This window comes from Pituophis catenifer, unplaced genomic scaffold (genome assembly GCF_029215685.1).
Source record: "Pituophis catenifer annectens isolate HBS135680 unplaced genomic scaffold, rPitCat1.0.hap2 SCAF_15, whole genome shotgun sequence".
Lineage (NCBI taxonomy): Eukaryota > Metazoa > Chordata > Lepidosauria > Squamata > Colubridae > Pituophis > Pituophis catenifer.
Genome location: NW_027256895.1, coordinates 12,667,974 through 12,688,863, shown reverse-complemented (window position 1 = coordinate 12,688,863; position 20,890 = coordinate 12,667,974). Strand labels below are relative to the sequence as shown.

Sequence of the window (20,890 nt, the reverse complement as noted above, 5' to 3'; positions counted from 1 at the left end):
GCAGATAAAAGAGCTAGTGATATTTTGAGTCACCCTTTGAGTTATTCGTTTTTTTGTTAATTTATTCATTATTTTTATATTATTTCAATGTCTGTCAGATGATGGACATGTGTTTAGCCCAAGCATGTTCAAACTCAGTTAGTGATGATTGACCCGTTATCTTTGCTTGGAAGTTGATTCAAAGCTACTGGTACACTTTCTGTGAGGTAATATTTTCTAACATGACTTTTGAATTTCACTCCAGCCAGTTATTTTTGATTTTTGCTTAATATTGAAAACACTGCTTTCCAAATCTTATTCACACTCTTAATTTATTTAAAAGGTTCCATCATGTCCCCCACTTCCCTTCTGTCCTTCAGGCTATATATAATCATAAGTTTATTTGTCAAGCATATATAAGATAATAGGTAAAAGTATAAACATAATTTGAATACATGAAAAGAGTAAGTAAAAAGGAATATTAGGACAGGGATGGTAGGCACGCTGGTGCACTTATGCACGCCCCTTACAGACCTCTTAGGAATGGGGTGAAGTCAACCGTAGACAGTTTAAGGTTAAAGTTTTGGGGATTTGGGAAAGAAACTACAGAGTTGGGTAGTGCATTCCAGGCATTGACCACTCTGTTACCGAAGTCATATTCAGTTCCTCCAAATTCTCCTGATATGTTTTGTCCCTCAGACCCTGCATCATTTTTGTTACTCGTCTCTGGACTGACTCAATCTTATCAATATCTTTTTTTAAGTGAGGTGTCCAGAACTGGATATAGGATACCAAATGGGATTATGACTAAAGCTCTATATAATGGGATTAGAATCTAATTTTTCCTGTTCTTGTTCCTTCAAGTGATGCATCCATCTTTATTGTTTAGCCCAGATCCTGGAAAATGCAAGGCAAAATACTAGTGTGTGTGTGCGTGTGTGCGTGCACAACATATATATATATCATTTTCATTTAACGACCCCATCATCCCTTGTGGGGTGGATTCTGGGCAATTGAATGGAGCTAGCAGAGTGTTTTAATGGCCAGATGCAGAGTTTTGTTCAGCAGATATATTCTCAGTGTGCCCAGAGAGAGAAATATCGGCCTCTACCTAGGATCAAACACACAGCCTCCTGATTGTGAGACGAGAGCTCCACCTAATTTCTATTACAAAACAAACTCTGGCTTCAAATTGGAAGCATAGTTCTTAATAAATGGCCCAATATTAAACCACAGCTTTTAAGAATGGCTTATATTCAGAAGGAATTTTGACAATAAATTGATGGTGTACTTACACAGCTCCCTCCTGAAGTGCCCGAGAAGGATGTTGACTGAAATCAATGGGATCTGAAAATGTAAACAATGCAGATATAATGCCAGCGATGTTGATGTCTCCAAGCTGATGATACGTGTGACGAATAGGAACAGGTTCCTGAAGGTCACAGTGAAGGCTAGGATCCTTGCACACCACTTGAGGCATCACTATTAACAGCAACTCCATGAAAACTAACACCTTCCATGAGTGTCTTTTTTCTGGGTACAGAAGCCTCTGTCTGCCAGGAGATCTTTGATGTAGATCAGGCCGACCTGTCTTCTTGAGATGTTTTTCAGACACAAATAGGGAGTTCAACATACTTTCAAATCAATTCACAGAGCTTTTGGCCTCCCAGTCATAGGATGGGAATATTATGGGGATGATAAATAGCATCCTTCAGAGGCAGCACCTCCTTTTTCCAAGGGATCCCCTAGGATCTGGAGGAGAGAAACTGGCTAATTTCAAAATGATAGTGAGACAGTCACATATGTGAACATCTTCAGTACATGTGAAGGCCTCTTGGGGCAGGAAGGCAGAAGACAAAAATAAAACCATTATATCCCTAAATGAAGATACATATGTAAATGTAGGCATTGCTCTATAGATACATTCTATTCTATTCTATTCTATTCTATTCTATTCTATTCTATTCTATTCTATTCTATTCTATTCTATTCTATCCTATCCTATCCTATCCTATCCTATCCTACCCACAGAACCGATAGTAATTTTTTTTGAATTTCACCACTGCCCAGTCCTATTTAAAAAGAAAGATGGAACTATGAGATTATGTGTAGATTTCAGGGGGAATCAAAGCCATTTGCATGCACAACCTATACCCCCTCCCCCTCATGAAGGACATGTTGTCCCACTTAGCCAAAGGCAAGGTCTTCACTAAACTAGACCTCAGAGAAGCATTTATCGAGTCCAAATCAGGGAGGGAGACAAATGGAAAACAGCCTTCAACTGCCTCCTAGGAAGCTTTCAATTCGGTTTTGCGTTTCGCGGTTAAGTCATGACAACCAACACATCTTGGTTCCATGACAACCAACACATCTTGACAAAAAGGGAGGACCTAGCGTGGAAGGGGGCGATACTCTCCATCGCCGAGTCCCTCCACACCTCAATCCTCCAGAGAAGCCAGGATGTCAAATCGGCAAGCCACTTTGGATTCCTAAAATCTTTACCCTTAGTGAGGAGACAATTCTGGTGGCCTGGCATGAAGAAAGTTGTGGACAGTTATGTAAAAAGTTGCACTATCTGTGCCACTATGAAAAAGAGACCAGGAAACCCACCTCCAGATTGCTGCAACAGATGGCAGAGCCAATGAGGCCATGGGAGGAAATTGCAATGGACTTTATAGTAGAGTTACCAAAGAACGGGAGGAACACAGTGATCTGGACTGTGATTGACCTATTCTCCAATCAGGCACACTTCATAACTTGCAGTGGACTATCCTCAGCCCACCAGCTGGCCAAACTCTTCCTGAAGCACACCTGGATGGGGTACCACACAGAATCATCTCAGTCAGAGGGGTCCAGTTCACGGCTAAATTCTGGAGGGAGTTTTTGCGATCCATTGGGTCATCCCATGGCCTTAGCTCAGCTTTCCATCCGAGTACAAATGGTGGGGTGCTGAGACTTAATGCCATGGTAGAAGTATATCTGAAGTGCTACCAACAGTCCAATTGGGTGGACCTCCTGCCATTCGCAGAGGTTGCTTACAATAATACTGTTCACAGAAGCACGGGATTAATCCCTTTCAAGGTTGTAAGTGATATGGACTTCGTACCGATGCTGAAATACCCAAGGGAATCCCTCCCTCCTCAGTCAGTTTGATCGATTGGGTGTCAACACTAAAAGCAGCATGGGAAAATGTCAAGAAAGTGCTAGCTAAAGCGGCGCAAACCTATAAGCAACAGGCAGACAAACACTGAGCCCGACAATGGCCAGTCCAGTTGGGGGAGAAGGTCTACCTCTCCACCAAATACTTAAGGTTGAATATCCCCAGAAAGAAGCTGGGACCTAAATTCATGGGGATGAGATGTGAATTCCTGCACTGAGGAATTCAAACCTCAGTCAAAACAAAACACATCCTAGCTGGACAAAGTCAAGGCCATCACAACAGAGACCCACAACGGCCGGAGGGAGTGACTTCTATTGCCCATGAAATTGTTTGCTGGGGAATGTGATTGGTGACACACCTTGGGGGGAGAGGAGCAACAGGGTCAGAGGAAAGGCACGAACTGGGTGAAGTCAGAGCTGGCTTCACTTAGTTCATGCCGACATGGCTCTCCTAATAAACAACTGGAGTTTTCTTGCTAAATGGCTTGATCCTCCTGCTTTTATTAGGGCATTGGTTGGAACCTTGGCAGCAATACAATGCAATGCAGCGCAATGCAACGCAACACAACGCAATGCAACGCAACGCAACGCAACGCAACGCAACGCAAAGCAAAGCAAAGCAAAGCAAAGCAAAGCAAAGCAAAGCAATGGAGAGTGGAGTAGCATAGTGTAGTAGAGTGTAGCATAGTGTAGTAGAGTGTAGAGTGTAGAGTGTAGAAGATGATTAGATTAGATTAGATTAGATTAATTAGGTTAGACTAGACTAGATTAATTAGATTAGATTAGATTAGATTAGATTAGGGTTAGGCTAGGCTAGAACAGAAGAGAACAGTCTAGACTAGTCTAGACTAGTCGACTAGACTAGACTAGACTAGACTAGACTAGACTAGACTAGACTAGACTAGTCTAGTCTAGACTAGACTGGTCTAAACTAAAGACTCCAGGTTAGAGAATTATAAAATAGAGTGGAATGGAGTGGAGTGGAGTGGAGTGGAGTGGAGTAGAATAGAGTAGAGTAGAGTAGAGTAGAGTAGAGTAGAGTAGAGTAGAGTAGAGTGTGGTGGGGTTGTTGGGGTGGGTGGGGTAGGGTGGGGTGGAGTGGGGTAGGGTGGGATGCACCACACAATACATTTTTAAGCATTGTTTCATGGTGGTCTTCCATCTGTTACTTTCTTTTTCTTCCCCTATGTCTTCATTTCTTACTCCTTCTTCTTCCCCCCCATTATCCTTCCCCCCCATAGAGATCTATATATTTTAATTATATCTTTAATGTTATACATTTCTACAGTCATGTTATATACACTTTTATTCCACTCCATACCTTTGTTATATGTATATTATTTCTAATCTTCTCTCCTTATAGTTATTATTCTTTATTTCTAGCCTTAAGCCAATTATACCATTTATTCCATATTCTATAATAGTCTGTCTCTTCTTTTTCCTTAATTTCTTTTGTTAATCTGTCCATCTCAGCGCATTCTAGAATCTTATCTATCAATTCTTCCTCAGTTGGAGTTCTTTCCGGTTTCCAATTTTTTGCATATGTTATTCGTGCTGCTGTTAAGATGTATAGCATCAAATATTTTGTTTCTTTGGAATATGGTTTTGTAAAAATTCCTAACAAGAATGTTTCTGGCTTCCTTTCTATTTGTTGTTCTGTTATTTGTTCTATCCATTTCTTAATATTTGACCAATTTTTTTTTGCTGCCGGACACGTCCACCCTCAATGGTAATATGTTCCTTGGGATTTCTTACATTTCCAACATGTTGCACTACTGTTCGGGTATATCTTTACAAGTCTTGTCGGTGACAAATGCCATCTATAAAACATCTTCAGCTGATTTTCCGATATGCCGCCGATAGTGTTAATTTTGCATTTACTTGCCACATTGCTTCCCACTTCTCCAAATCTATTGTATAATTAAAATTCTGCACCCATTTAATCATTGTATTTTTCACTATCTCTTCCTCCATTTTATAATGTAGTAAAATTTATAAATTTTGCAAATCAGCTTTTCTTCTGATTCTAATATAATTTTGTCTAATTCCTGTTTCTCTCTTTGAATTTCGTATGTTTTTGTATCCTCCTTGTATCTAAATATATGGAAAGAAGCATCTTAAACAACATGCCTAAGTTTATTTTATTTGAAGTGAAATTTCAGCACCCACGTTAAGTTCAAAGTGAGACCAAATTTCCAATTATAACAAACAACATCTAAACATCTATAACTTCAGGTATGCTACAAAATAAACACTGACTTGAAATTGGAAGCACTATTTCTTAATAAATGAGAAAGCCCCAGTATCAAACTGCAGCTTTTAAGAATGGCTTATATTCAGACGGAAATTGCTGGATTTTGGTACCAGAAATCTCAAATGAGAAAGTTATCAAGGGAAATATTCCCTCCCTCCAAATCTTAGTGATAGTTACATCCTCATAAATGAAGCCATAGTTTTAGATATCAGATGGATGTAGTTATAGATATTTAGATGTGGTTTGTTATAATTGGAAATTTGGCCTCTCTTTCATATTTACATGGGTGCTGAAATTTCACTTCAAATAAAATAAACTTAGGCATCTCATTTAAGATGCTTCTTTCCAGAGCCTTTGTCACGAGAGGAAAACATTTCAAGCATCATGTGATTTAGCAGCACGGTCCAAAATTTGACAATAAATTAATGATGTACTTACACAGATCCATTCTGAAGTGCCTGAGAAGGATGTTGACTGAAATCAATGGGATCTGAAAATGTAAACAATGCAGATATAATGCCAGCAATGTTGATGTCGCCAAGTTGATGATACGTGTGATGAATAGGAACAGGCTCCTGAAGGTCACATTGAAGGCTAGGATCCTTGCACACCACTTGAGGCATCACTATTAACAGCAACTCCATGAAAACTGACATCTTCCATGAGTTTCTTCTTTCTGTGTACAGATGCCTCTGTCTGCCAGAAGATCTTTGAAGTAGATCAGACCAACCTGTCTTCTTGAGATGTTTTTCAGACACAAATAGCGAGTGCAACATGCTATCAAATCAATTCACAGAGTTCTGGTGCTCTGAGCCATGGGATAGAATATCATGGGGATGATAAATAGCATCCTTCAGAGTCAGTTCCTCCTTTTTCCATGGGATCCCATAGGATCTGGAGGAGAGAAACTGGCTCATTTGATAATGATGAGAGATAGTCACATATGTGATCATCTTCAAAATATGTAAGGGCCTCCTGAGGCAGGAAGGTTTGAGTCACAAGACAAAAATAAAATCATTGTATCCATAAACGAAGATACAAATGTAAATATAGTTCTGTTCTGTTCTATTCTATTCTATTCTATTCTATTCTATTCTATTCTATTCTATTCTATTCTATTCTATTCTATTCTATTATTCTATTCTATTCTACTCTACTTTACTCTACTCTACTCTACTCTACACTACACTACTCTACTCTACTCTTTCCTGTCCTGTCCTGTCCTGTCCTGTCCTGTCCTATCCTATCCTATCCTATCCTATCCTATCCTATCCTATCCTATCCTATCCTATCCTATCCTATCCTATCCTATCCTATCCTATCCTATCCTATCCTTTCTATCCTATCCTATCCTATCCTATCGTAACCAATCCTATCCTATCCTATCCTATCCTATCCTATCCTATCCTATCCTATCCTATCCTATCCTATCCTATCCTATCCTATCCTATCCTATTAATTTCATTTCATTCTATTGTATTAATTTCATTCTATTCTATTTTCTAAATTCTATATTCTATTCTATTTTCTAAATTCTATATTCTATTCTAATTTTCTACTTGACTCGACTCTACTCTAGTCTAGTCTACTCTACTCTAGAATTCTCTAGTCTGGAGTGTCTAGTCTAGTCTAATCTAATATTCCCTTCTGAATTGTCTTGTCTAGTCTAATCTAATCTTCCCTTCTACTACACTATGCTACACTACTCTCTACCAGGGATGAAATCTAAAATTTGTTACTACTGGTTCTGTGGGCGTGGCTTGGTGGTGGGGGGTAATGTGACTGGGTGGGCATGGCCAACTTTTTTTTTCTTTTAAAAGCATTTTTTCTACAACCTTAAGAAGTTGTAGAAAAAAATGCTTTTAAAAGCCTCTGATGATCAAGCAACCATTGGGTGGCAAACAAATTTAATAAACAAACAAACAAACAAACAAATATTTATTCTTTGCCATTCTGCTTCTCTGTTTTCTTTTAACTAAACGATGACAGAGAGTATGCTAATCAGCTAGAGATCTTTGCAGCCTTAGAAGGAGCATTTAAAACCACAGGACATCCCCTGGAGACCTGAGAAAGCATCATACCACTATAGAATACAATAGGGAAATAACTTTATTGTCACTTTGAATGTACACTAATCAGCATACATTAAAATGAAATTTCGTTGCATACAGCTCTCAAAGGGTCACCAACTTCAATATACATTACATAAACATAAATAAATAAATAAATAAATAAATAAATAAATAAATAAATACATACATACAAAATTATGTATACAATATATCCACATATATTGGAGCCTTGGTGGAGCAGCGGAGTAAAGCGCTGTTAAATAGCACGTAGCTGCCAGCTGCCTGCAATTACTGCGAGTTCAAATCTCACCAGGCTCAAGGTTGACTCAGCCTTCCATCCTTGCGAGGTAGGTAAAATGAGGACCTGGATTGTGGGGGCAATAAGCTGATTTTGTATAAAAAAGAACACCGCTTAGGGGCCCCCGAAAGCCCTACTAAGCAGGTATATACAAAAGTATGAAGGCTATTGCTTAACAGATTGTAAGCCGCCCTGAGTCTCCGGAAAAGGGCGGCATATAAATCGAACCAAATAAATAAATAAATAAATTGTATACGGCATACAATTAATACAGTATATCCACATATATTATATGACACAGAACACAGGTTTGGATGTATGCATGTACCAATTGTTGTATTAAAATTAGTATTTTCATTAGTTGAAACCATCAGTAAAATCTATGATATTTCTTCTTTTAGAAAGGAATTTTCCTGTGCATTACTGGAATGACAAATGTTCTTAAGGCACGTAATGTAAAAATAATGCATCCTTGTTTAATGTTCTGTCAACAAAAAGAAGACCAACTGGATGGAGTTTATGAAACATATATTATTAAAAACCATTCAAAACTAACTGGTTGGAACTGAAGAAGCCGATGATATCTCATCCCATGATGTTGGATAATCTCATCTAGTGCAACCATGTGACATCATTCTTAGTTTTCCTACAGTGGCATTCTACCATCCTTTGGCTCTATATATTGTTAGAGCTACTGCTCCATGCTCCCCTCCACCTTTTCAAGCCTCTCACACCTCCAAACCCTCATAGGCGGATCCAGCCCTGTGACCCATGGTGTTGGATAATCTCCCCCAGTGCAACATCATTCTTGGTTTTCCTACCATCTTTTGGCCCTTTTCAGCACCCTCACCTTCTCTGTACACCAAGGGGAGTTTCAGGACTCCCCACATCACAAAAAGGCATACAGGCATGAACCTGTCCAGGGCCTTGCTTGCTTTCTGATTCCATTTGGGACAAACGCCTCCAAAGGAGGTTGTCCATTTGTGAGAAAAACCTCCACAGAGCCATACAGCAGAATCTCCACGATATCTTCAAGCTCCTTCTGAAACCCAAGTTAGTTGTCAAGGATGAACTATTCAAATAGGTGAGCATTGAAAAATCTCAGAGCCACCAGGGCACAGTCTGGCCATGACAGGGATAATGACAGATTCCCCCAGCAGATCATATTACTATTGGTCTGAAAAAATAATAATATCTGGAGTATGACTATTATCCCAAGTCGTGCCTTGGATGAACTGGGGTAGACCCATGGTCATCTCATTGGGGTGAGATGGTTTCTCAGATCACCTAGTTGCAAATTCCAGGCAGATCTTTTGAATTTAGCCCGTTTTTCATACGTAACCCCTACACATGGTGTACACTAGAAAACTGCCAGTGTTTGCTTGTTTCAGAAAAAAAACATAAGCCCTAACTTTTTAAATGAAAAGCTCATTTGTATTTAACTCCACTTTTTTTTCACATTCTAGTGTGCATATGGATGAAGATGATCAGTCAAGACAAATTTACAATTCATATTTAATCATATATTTAGTCAGAGCTGTCTATCATACATGAACTATGTCCCTACATCAATTTATCCTTATGCTTTTATGGTCCCCATTTATAATTGCCTTCCAGAAGGGAAAAAATTTCTGATCTATCTTAAATCTCAGACAAAGGACGATCTTCTATATTGCACATTGTCCTCTGGCTTAAACGTGCCGGTGGGGAAGATCTCCAACATCTACAGATAAAGGAAAAATGGAAATATTTGTTAAAACTTTCTCTTCATCAGCTGATGTTTATCATTCAGTTCAGGTCTCATCACAATAATAAAACACTTGGGAAGGAAGATGCACATCAATAAGCCAGCACTGGAGGAGATCATGGAGAAGATCTCCACAGCCAACGTATATTTTCCCCTTGTGCTTAAATAGGTTGGGATAAAGCACAGCCAAACACTGCAGAAGACCAACATGCTGAAGGTAATGAATTTGGCTTCATTGAAACTGTCAGGTAACTTCCTAGCTAGGAAAGCAGCAGAGAAGCTAACCAGAGCAAGAAAACCCATAAAGCCCAAAACACAGTAGAACATGACCGAGTCTTCATTGCACTCCAGGATGAGTTCTTCAGATATCGAGTGTGCGTCGAAATCTGGGTAAGGTGGGGACGTTATCAGCCACACAGCACAAACACACGTTTGAACAAGGGAGCAGGCTAGAAGAATGAAACTGACCATTCTTCCCCCCACCCATTTCCTCAATCTGGAACCAGGTTTGGTGGCCATGAATGCGAGAACCACCACAAAGGTTTTGGCCAAGACACAAGAAACCGCCACAGAAAAGATGAGGCCAAAAGATGGCTGTCGAAGGAGACACACAATCGTATTGGGTCTCCCGAGAAATAGAAAGACACAAAGGAAAGAGAGGAGGAGGGAACCTAGGAGAAGATAAGTTAGATTCCGGTTGTTGGCTTTGACGATGGGAGTGTCTTTGTATTTCATGAAGATTGTGATGACCAAGGTTGTCATGAAGGAAAAGCAAAAGGAAAGAATGGTCAGACTGATCCCCAAGGGTTCTTCATAGGACAAAAACGTGATCCGCTTTGGAATGCACATATTTTTCTCAGGATTTGGATATTGATCTTCTGGACATGGAAAACAGTCATCCACATCTGGAAAAGAACACATGGATTGGAATTGATACAGTGGATTATAGACAGCGTTGTATCCTCATGATTCAATCCCATTAGATTTGGAAATTTCCTACCCTTCTCCTTTGATATTTTCCCCTCTGGACACAGACGACAAGCATAACAGCAAAATGACTTCCCTTCTATCTTTTCCTTGCTGTATCCTTTCTCACAGGGATCATTACACAGAGATAAAGGCAATGCCTATCAGTGAATGAAGAAGAATATTTAAGATACAGAGGAAAAAGAAAGTGCATGGAGAGATATTATTACTGTGGAATTAACTGCATAAAAATGGATTGTTGAGGAGAAGAAATGTGATTACATCGTTTTGAGATGTAATTGGTCTGAAATAATAACTCATTAAATATCTACAATTATTGGTATCAATGACTTTCTATATCTATCAACCCCAGTTTCCAAAGATAATTTTTGTGCTGGTTAAAGATATTTTTTCTCAATTTCTTAATTTTGCAGTCACAAGACTGATGAAATTTAGTACACTGGATTGTAGTTCTTACTTTCGAACAATGCATTGTGTTCTGACCTAGGCTTCCCCAAAAAGCACAAAGCAGAATCCTGGTCCCAGCAAAACTTCTTTTATTAAAGAAACAGTAGGCTTTTGGTTTGGCTTCCGTTGTCGCTAGATGGTCTTTTGGGTCCGCCAGCCCCGCCGCCCGTAAAGAGCCGCCTTTACAGCTGAGAGGTGACTCGAAAAACTCCGTTTCTTTAAGGAAATGTGAGGAGAGCCGGCGAGAACAGGTAGAGCCCTCTGCAAAGTCCCCAGAGTTTTTTTTTTTACTCTTGGGGAAGAAGCAGGATGAGGCTCCCTATCCAGCTCGCCGCTGCTCCGGGCTTCGGGGGAACTCTGCGCCTTGCAGAGCTAGATGATGTGACCAACCTAATCAGCGAAAACTAACAGATTGCTTAAATAAGCAGGATAAAATCCGGATTTGGGACTCTAAATTGCAAGTATTTGTAACAACCCTATGACTGATTTTAAGAATGAAGAAAGAGTGAAAGGGGAAAAAAAAAGTTTAAAATGGCGGCTAGCTTTAGAGGCTTGAGAAGAAAGCTGAAAGCGAAAGTCCTTCCGTCTGAATGGTTTAATATGCTACAAAGTATCTGAAGTAATAGCGCTGGTTAGAAGAGAAGGGGAAAAATTTCTGCTTTATGCTTCTCCTTTTTTAGAGACTTGATATTGATATTATGTGGAGAGAAGACTTTTTCTTTAAAAAGAGTTTGTTTGCATGGCAGGATGGCATTAAAGCTGACAAAGCCAGACTACAAAGCTGTGGGGGGGGGGCTCCCCCATTTATAAATCACAAGAGCAATTCTTGATCTTACAGATGCAGAAGAATGGTTTTAAAGACTTAAAGGAATTTGTTGTAGAGGCGTTGGCAAGACATGATGAGATTATGATCCAGAATTTTGAAAAATTTAGACAGGAAATTAAAGAGCTGGTTCAACAAAAGTATGATAACCTGAAGCGATATATTGTAACAGCTTTGAAAGGTTTTTCAGAAGTAATTGTACAGATGGATAAAAAATTGGAAGAAATCAATTTAGAAGTAGAGTCTAAAATGAAGGAAGCTGATTATAAGATTTATAATTTGGATAATAAAATGCAAAGAATTGAAAATGATTTGATAATGATTCAAGAAAATAGCTCAGAAGTAGAGTCAAAAATGAAGGAAGCTGATCACAAGACTTATAATGTAGATAATATAACGCAAAGGATTGAAAATGAAGTCACAATGATGCAATTCAGATCCATGGAATTTGCGATCAGACTGAGGGGAATAAAGGAAAATAGCAGAGAGGATTTGAGAAAGATGTCTGCTGAAGCTTTGGCTGTGATTTTAAAGGTCAGCTCTGAAGAGGTATTCTGTAAAATTGATAAGGTCTACAGAGTAAATTCTTGGGTGGCAAAGCAAAGGCAATTGCCTAGAGATGTGGTGATTTATTTTACTGATAAAGGAATAAGAAATGATATTGTGCAAAAGTCTTTTAACTCCACTCTAGAAGTGAATGGAATAAAGATCCGGATATATAAAGAGCTGCCGTCCAAGATGTTAAAAGACAGAAAGGATTTTGGATTTTTGGTGACTGAGCTAAAGAAACAAAACATCCCATTTAGGTGGGATGTTCCAGTTGGTATAATATTGAGACATCAAGGAGAAAGATATCAATTAAACACTGTTGAAAAAGCGGAAGAATTTTACTACAAGGTTTTTAAAATGGGCCCAATGTCTCCACGTATGTCATCAGTGTCAGGAATACAGGAGGGTGACAAAGAAAAGCAAAATGAACAAGAGATTGCAGCTCAGGGTAAGCAGATGGAGATGGAGGTAATGGAAAAACAACAAGTTACAGAGGGCTTTTTGGATGAGCTGCTTTTGGATTCACCCTCAGAGGTTACAGTTGGATCACCTATAAATATAAGAGAGGCGGCTTTGGATCTCGATTTGATGTCTTATCAAGTTAAAGACCAGCATGTAATTCAACCAGTTAACATACAAGTCTTAGAAAAGCAACCATGGTGGAGATCTAAGCCACAACAAGTTAAGAAAAGAAGAAGCAGGTTCTACAAAACTCAAAAATTTTAAACTAAAAAAATTTTTTTTTTACCAACAGACTAATGCCAGTTATTTAAGAGACGATTTAATATAATAAGCGGGATTTATAGAAGGCAGATACATGAAAACATAACGGAGGCAAATTACAGACTTATACTATTTTGAGAAGAATAACAGATCTCTGCAGTGCTGGTGTCTTTGGGATGTGGAAGATGGCCTGTGATTGAGCGGACTGGAACTTTCTATTATGGACTCTATGAAAGATGGACTATGCATATGTTGAGCTATAAGGCAAGAGAACTATGGAATAAGGGCATGCAGATGATCTGGCTGTTACCCTAACGTGGTTGTTGGAATTAATAATCTAGACAAAAGACATCACAGAAGATACCATATGGAATATAAATATAAAGTCACTCGGGGGGGGGGGGGTTATATACAGAAATACTTATTAATGACGGGGGCAGATGGTAATTGAAGATACTAAATACACTGTTGGAAGCAGGATTTGATGTTACCCTAACATGGTCAATGGAATTAACAATTTAGTTGAAAGACATTACAGAAGATACTATATGGAATACCAATTTAAAGTCATTTGAGGATTTTATATATATATAGAAATATCTTTTAGTGATAGGGGCAGAAGAATAAAGATATTAAATATATTATGTATGGTAGACCTGTAGGAAAGTGGGTGAAACAAAATTGATATTGTACAAGGTGATAGGTCAGGTTACTGATTGTTTAGTTTAGGAAAAGGGATGTTATGTTTAGATATTAATATACTTAAAAGATTTGAATTAAGAGATATACGTATGGGGGTGAAGGAAATGGGTAGATTATGAGTAGAATAAATGCCAAATTAGGATCTATTATATAGTTTTATAGCCGAATGCTGTTTTGAAATGTATAGTATACGGGGGACATAATAATAATTTTAGAAAGAAATGTTTTGCACATAGGGGGTGGTGTAAAAGGGTGGTAAAGTATTATATAATGTGATATTAATTTGGATTTCATCCTGGAGAAGCCATGGGGGGAGGGGAGGGTGAGGGGGGTTAGGGAGGGGGGGGAAAGGGGGAAAAATCTGTATTTGAAAAACTTTTTCAATAAAAAAAAAAAGAAACAGTGAATTCCTCTCATTCACCTTCAGCAAAACCTTTCAAGGGAGAATTTACAGTCACCGACCTTATCTGGCTTGGAGAGCTGCCAGGCCGATATCTTCAGAACTTTGCATGGGAGTCTCGGAGAGTCACAAACCAATTAGGCGAACTAATTGTCTCTGCAAACTCCACTCCCTTTTGCTTCCCTTTTATTCCCTCTGGGAGAAGCCATTCATCGTCCACCTGTGGCCTTACTCCCAAGTCGACCCTTGTTCTTTAGCTGTTCTCTTCATCTGGCAACTCTGCACATGCGCATACTGGGAACAGGCTCCAGCTCTTCGTCTGCCTCACTGATGTCTGCCTCTGAAGGCAGATAACTAGCATCTGGCCCTGGCCAAATCTGCCTCTGACGCAGAGCACTCATCAGAGTCTTCTACAGACTCCAGGACTGGCCCATGTTCCTCCTCAACTTCCTCACTGTCTGAATCTGCTGTCAGCTCCACTGGTGGGCCACAACACATTGTTAACAAAGGGCCAAAGTAATGAGTACAATATTCTATGCCAGGGGTGTCAAACTCGATTTCATTGAGGGCCGCATCAGGGTTGTATTTACTTTGGGGGGGGAAGAGAGTTTATTTCCAGGTGGGCATGGCTAGAGTGGGCATGGCCAGATCAATGTCATTCATTTCTGGGGCAACTATGGTGGCCTGGGCGGTCTCCCCAGGCTCCTTTTTCAGCTGGGACAAACTCCTGCAGCAATCTGCCAGCAAAAATGGGCATGGCCCCCATGAGTTCCGTATTCACTGGCAGAGGGATGGTCCTTCACTGTTTCCACGGTGGCAGACTTAAGCACCTCACAGGCCTAATCTGGCCTGTAGGCCTTGAGTTAGATACCCCTTTTCTATGCCAACTATTAGAAAAGTAAACCTTCTTACAGATAATGTTTTGCTTCCCTAGAACATTGGTATTTGCTAGTTTAGAGAAGATGCTCTAAGATTTCCATCAATAAAGATATTTTTATCCTACATAAAGAAAGGCAGACCAGTGTACATTCAAACAGCTAACCTGATTAAATCCTACTGGCCAAATGATGGAATCTACAGAAATACTGAAGAACTTGTCTGCTGGAGCTGTGGGATCTATCATCCCAACTTTGATCCTAACAAAGGACTGGTTTGGGAATGTGACCCAGTTGATAATATCATATCCACCGATGAATTCTCCCTTTTCATTAAAGGAGACCTTCTCACCAACACTGTTGTTGAATCTGGCACTTCTCAGAAAAGAATGAACCTGAAAAACAGGGACAGCCAGAGAGGGACAAAGAGAGAGAAGGACAGAGAAGAGAGGAAAAATTCATATATTCCAAATGTACATATGGATGTTTCTTTAAACAAAGAAAATATTAAAACTATTTAATATTATAGTTGTAGGCCAGTATCATACAAATAACATAACCATCATTGCAACAGAGAGGCAGAGGTAGAATATCAGGTTACTGAAAAAAAATTAAGATTAAGAATAGCAAAATAAGAAAACCAGCAAAAAAATTAATTAGCAATTAGTTGAATTGTTAAAGCAGCATAACTGGATGACTTCTGATAAATACATCAGAAATACTAGGATGTATATAGCTATTAAAGTTGAATGCTAATCTTACTTATAAACAACCTTATACTTGCTGTAGCCATGCGAAAGTTTGTTTTGAATTATTGTAGTTACAATTCAACAGACTAGAAGCAAGATAATAACAAGATAAAACAAAATGTAATTGAAAAGGTTTATGTTTATCTATGTATATACCAGAGGTGGGTTTCAGCAGGTTTTGACCAGTTCTGGGGAACCGGTAGTGAAAATTTTGAGTAGTTCGGAGAACCGGTAGTAAAATTTCTGACTGGCCCCGCCCACATCTATTCTCTGCCTCCCAAGACCCAGCTGATCAGGAGGAAATGGGGATTTTGCAGTAACCTTCACCTGGATTGGGGTGGGAATGGAGATTTTATAGTATCCTACCCCTGCCACGCCCACCAAGCCATGCCCACCAAGCCACACCCACAGAACAGGTAGTAAAAAATTTGAAACCCACTACCTGTATATACTCTCTCTCTCACACACACAAGCAAATACACTTTCCAGTTACATTATGTTTTATCCTATTATTGTCTTATTGGTTAAAAGAATGGATAATTGTTAGACACAAGAGATTGTTATATCTAGAAGAACATGACCTGCAATTGGAATGGCATGCCTTCCTATAGTATGAAAAGAATAAAACTCCCAGATACTTTCAAAATCATTATATAAAAAACTCACTAATATCTGTATGGGAAAAAGTAAAACATATTGGAAAATTCCAGAATGGCTCTCAATGATGGAAGCCTTTACATAACCAAATCTGGTGAAGTTTGAAAAAATTGTGACATATAAAGACATTTTGAATTCTGAAGGGAAATTAAAATCAAAGCTAAAGCTTGAAGACCAGGACTTTAAATTATTATGATGGCCTCAATTACAAATACAATCTAGATATCTCCTCCCACTTATGATTGTATGACGGTAACCCTGTTGCTGGTATCCTTAAGATTTATATTGACTGTTTCCCTATGACTATCATTAAGTGTTGTACCTTATGATTCTTTTTTTTTATTTACGAAGTTTTACAAATACATTTTCTCCCCAGTTTCCCCCCAAAACCCTCCCTGACCCTCCCTAACCCTCCCCTACCCCCATGACTTCCTCAACATATATTCCAAATCAAAATCACATTTTATAAAACTTGAACCCCTCCACCCCCTGTATATTATTCAAATCTTCATAAAATTCAATTATTCTATCCCTACATAATACATTCATTCAGCTAAAAGTTATCTGATATTTCCTAGTTTGATATTTATTCTGCACATAGTCTATCCACTTTTTCCACTCCCATACATAAGTCTCTTGAGTCCAATCTTTTAGATATGCTGAAATCTTTGCCATCTCTGCAAAACTGGCCATCTTCAAAGTCCATTCTTCAATAGTGGGCATAGCTTCATTTTTCCAATATTGACCTATCAATAATCTCGCTGCTGTTACCATATACAATATCAGCTTTGTTTCACCCAATGTAAAACCCTTAACTATACCCAATAAAAACAATTGTGGAGAAAACTGGATTTTTTTCTTCAAAACATTTTGCATAACCCACCAAATTTTTATCCAAAAAGCCTTCACTTTCTTACAAGTCCACCACATATGGTAATATGTGGCATCTAAGCAATCACATCTCCAGCATTTTGGTTGAACATTAGGATACATACACAATAATTTCTTAGGATCTAAGTGCCACCTATAAAACATTTTATAAAAATTTTCCCTCAAGTTCTGCGACTGTGTAAATTTAACATTCTGGACCCATATTTTTTCCCATGTTTCCAACATCACTGGTTCTGCAAAGTTTTGTGCCCACTTTATCATACAATCTTTAACCAATTCAGTTTCCGAGTCCCTTTCTAACAAAACATTATAGAGCCTCTTAATATGCATTGTACCTTATGATTCTTGACGAATGTATCTTTTCTTTTATGTACAATGAGAGCGTATGCACCAAGACAAATTACTTGTGTGTCCAATCATACTTGGCCAATAAAGAATTCTATTCTATTCTATCCTATTCTATATGATTTAGATGTGAAAAAGTATGACTTTTATAAAGGGCAAACACCCTTTGATCAAACACTGCTGAATTTCGATGAAAAACCCAATCAAAAGGATATATAACTTTTTACTAAATTTGAAAATGGAAAATGAACAAATAAAAGATACAAAAGTACAATGGGGAGAAATTTTTTGGCCATAATATAGAATTAGAGGAATGCCAAAATGTATGGGAAAGGAATTATTAAACTAACAATGGGAACTTCGTATAAAGAAAACTTATATAAAATGTTTTATAAATGGCACATACCACCAGCTAAGTTAGGTAAAATGTTCCAAAATATGTCCAGGAAATGTTGGAAATATAATAAAAAAACAGGCACATACTATCATATGTGGTGGAGAGAAGATACAGATTATTATCAAACATGGAATCTATTTTATCAGTGGTTGGAAAAAAGGGGTGGAGATTAAGAATGTAATATGTCATGTTAAGCAAACTAAATAACCAGACAACACGATGTTTATCAAGCACTAAGAAATGTAATTATTAAAAAATCAATTAAAATTATTTCCTTGGTTAATCCATTACTACATCTTATTTTAAGATCTATGGTCAATCCCCTAGAGAATATTGTTTGTTAGAGTTTATGGATAGATAGACCTATAGATATGGTTGTCCCAAAGGTGCTTTTCAAAGAGGCCACCGGACTTTCTTGTTTTCCTTGAAGAGATTTTGCTTCCCATCCAAGAGCTTCTTCAGTTCTAAGTGAATGGTGTGGAATGGAAGGATTTATATTCCTTGAAGTCATCTGGTCATTTGCACTCTTTCTGAGAGTCATTGAGGACACTTAGAGGTCTTCAGACAAAATCAAAAAAAGTCCAGTTGCCTCTTGAAAAAGCACCTTTGGGACAACCGTGACCTGGATGACTGAGAATATCCACAGACATAGAGATATGGTTGTCTCTGCACTAATCTGCTTACAGGACTTACCTGCCACCACACTTGATTGTGAAACTGTTTCCTTCCTTTTTTCACTATTGTTCTGTGTTTGGACTTGGATAAATACAGAGATTGCAAAGCGTGAGCCACAGCATAGACTGCGTTGTAAATATTGTAACTCTGTCCACTGATGCGTGTTTCAAACACAGATGTAGGAAGAGTCTCAATCTTCTCCTGTCCTGTACAAGTTACCTCAGATGTCTCTGTTCTTGAGTTTGAGAAGAAACAACCAAATGCCTGTTCCCAGAAATCTTTCCGAAAATGATCGTGATGGTCATTCTTTGGACTTAGATTGTGAAGAAATTCCTGGAAATCCTGGACCTCTTTTGTGTGAACTGCAAAGGATAAAGCCCCATGCAGGAAATGGACATCCCATGATTTATGAATTGACATTGAAGTGTAATCTGTCTCAGCATTTATAACCCAGACCTTTTGCTTCTTTGGTATGTCCTCCACTTCTGAAAACCGGAGGAAAGTTCTCAGAATTGTTATGGTCTGAATTTTACCATATACTATTATTACATTGGCCTTGCTCTTCATGAGAACACGGTATATTTGTAGTCCTTCATCCACAATATCCATAAAATCATTATAGAAATCAATGTTTGGTAACTCTGCTATGAACTCAATGCAGATGCCATACTTTGAAAAAGTAGGAAGCACTTCCTGGACAAATTTCTCTGCTTTCTCATCCTTGACTACAAGAATCCCAACCCAGATCCATCTTAAGTACTTCAATAGGTGCATGAGGCCCTTATGTTCGTGGGATTCATCTGGAAACATTTGCTGGAAGAAAACTGCTTGAGTCTCTTTCTCCATGGCTGGAGCAGAACCATAGGTCAACTAAAGGAAGACAAAGAGATGCAGATGGAAAGGTCTACATTTTTCTTGCCATGCATATTTATGCATCCAAACTAGACTGTGTTGTTTCTCTGTGTCATATAATGTATGTGGGTGTGTGGATATATGCATATTTATGTATTTATATATTTATGTATTCATTTTTTTGGTCATGTTTACGTTGTGCATTTTGGAGGTGGTAATCCTTTGAGAGCTACTTAGGCAACAAAATTTCATTTGAATGTATGCCGATTACTGTACATTTCAATTGACAATAAAGTTATTCTAAGTCTAAATGAACCTCTGAAAATGTGCATATTCATTCAAGTCTATTGGTGGTCTTGAGTTTATATACTGAAACATTAGTCAATTAGTTGTCTTTATTTAGAAATATCCACTCAGATGTCCCTCTACATCGTGAGGTTGACAAAAAGAAAAAGAAGAAGGGTTCAACCTATTCTCCAAAGCACCTGAAGGTGGAACAAGAAGCAATGGATGGAAACTAATCAAGAGAGAGAACCAAGTTAGAACAATTAATCAGACAAACTGCTTGCCTTCATATATTGTGGGTGCTCCATCACATGTTTTCAGTGCTCCATCACTGGAAATTTTTAAGAAGAAATTGGACAACCATTGATGTGAAATGGTATAGGATTACCTGCTTGAGCAGAGGTTAGACTAGAAGATATTCTAAGGTACCTCCCACCTATTAATTCCATGTCCGCAATTGGGAATGTTTTTTCTATGCCCAGGCTCCCCACTGTCTGTTCAGAGTTATGAGTACTCATGATGTTTTGGTAATCCTGTCAAGCAAAAATTAATATCCTGGAATCTGAAAGTTGTCTCCTTTTTTTTAGAGAATGAAGCACACAGACCTCTGAAGAGAAATGGCAAAATAACAATAAATATCTTCTGCACCTCTTACCTGAGGAACTTTGTAATTGCACAATACAGCTGCCATGTGAAGAGAAATATCTGGTCCCCCAATCACTGCAGCCAAATGTTCTGGGATCCCACACTTGTAGTTAGGGATGAATTTGCCGTGAGTGAAAGGCAGAAGCATTGAGGCGATGTAAGTCCAGCTTGGACTGAAATGGCTGTTAAAAATATGGAAGCCCAATGTGACATTGGGTAGGATCTGACAATGTTTATTGATCTCTTTTAGAGTAAACGCTAAAGCCAGGACATGCTGGTAATTCTGAAAAAATATTCTGTAAAGAATAAAAAAATGTATATTAAAAAATGTCTGCTTCACACCAGGGCACCTGCAGTCCTACAGCACAACACATTTTGT

At 38.5% G+C, this 20,890-nt stretch overlaps 1 protein-coding gene across 1 annotated transcript; it reads right to left on the bottom strand.

The window, feature by feature from the left end:
- Window positions 1-9,515: 9,515 nt before the first annotated feature.
- Window positions 9,516-20,557, bottom strand: LOC139324569 (vomeronasal type-2 receptor 116-like). The gene is made up of 5 exons (XM_070954285.1): window positions 20,522-20,557; window positions 18,748-19,599; window positions 15,183-15,410; window positions 10,510-10,636; window positions 9,516-10,414 (listed from the first exon to the last, which is right to left on the bottom strand). The coding sequence occupies exons 1-5, from the start codon at window positions 20,555-20,557 to the stop codon at window positions 9,516-9,518; spliced, it is 2,142 nt and encodes a 713-aa protein (XP_070810386.1).
- Window positions 20,558-20,890: the final 333 nt, after the last annotated feature.

Bases quoted from the DNA above. Each gene is read 5' to 3' on its own strand.
- LOC139324569 (XM_070954285.1), bottom strand. From the start codon at position 20,557: ATGGCAGCTGTATTGTGCAATTACAAAGTTCCTCAG. The intron at 15,411-18,747 runs GTAAGTCCTGTA...CCTGTTTTTCAG, and splicing joins ACAATCAAGTGTGGTGGCAG to GTTCATTCTTTTCTGAGAAG. The intron at 10,415-10,509 runs GTAGGAAATTTC...GTTCTTTTCCAG, and splicing joins GAAAATATCAAAGGAGAAGG to ATGTGGATGACTGTTTTCCA.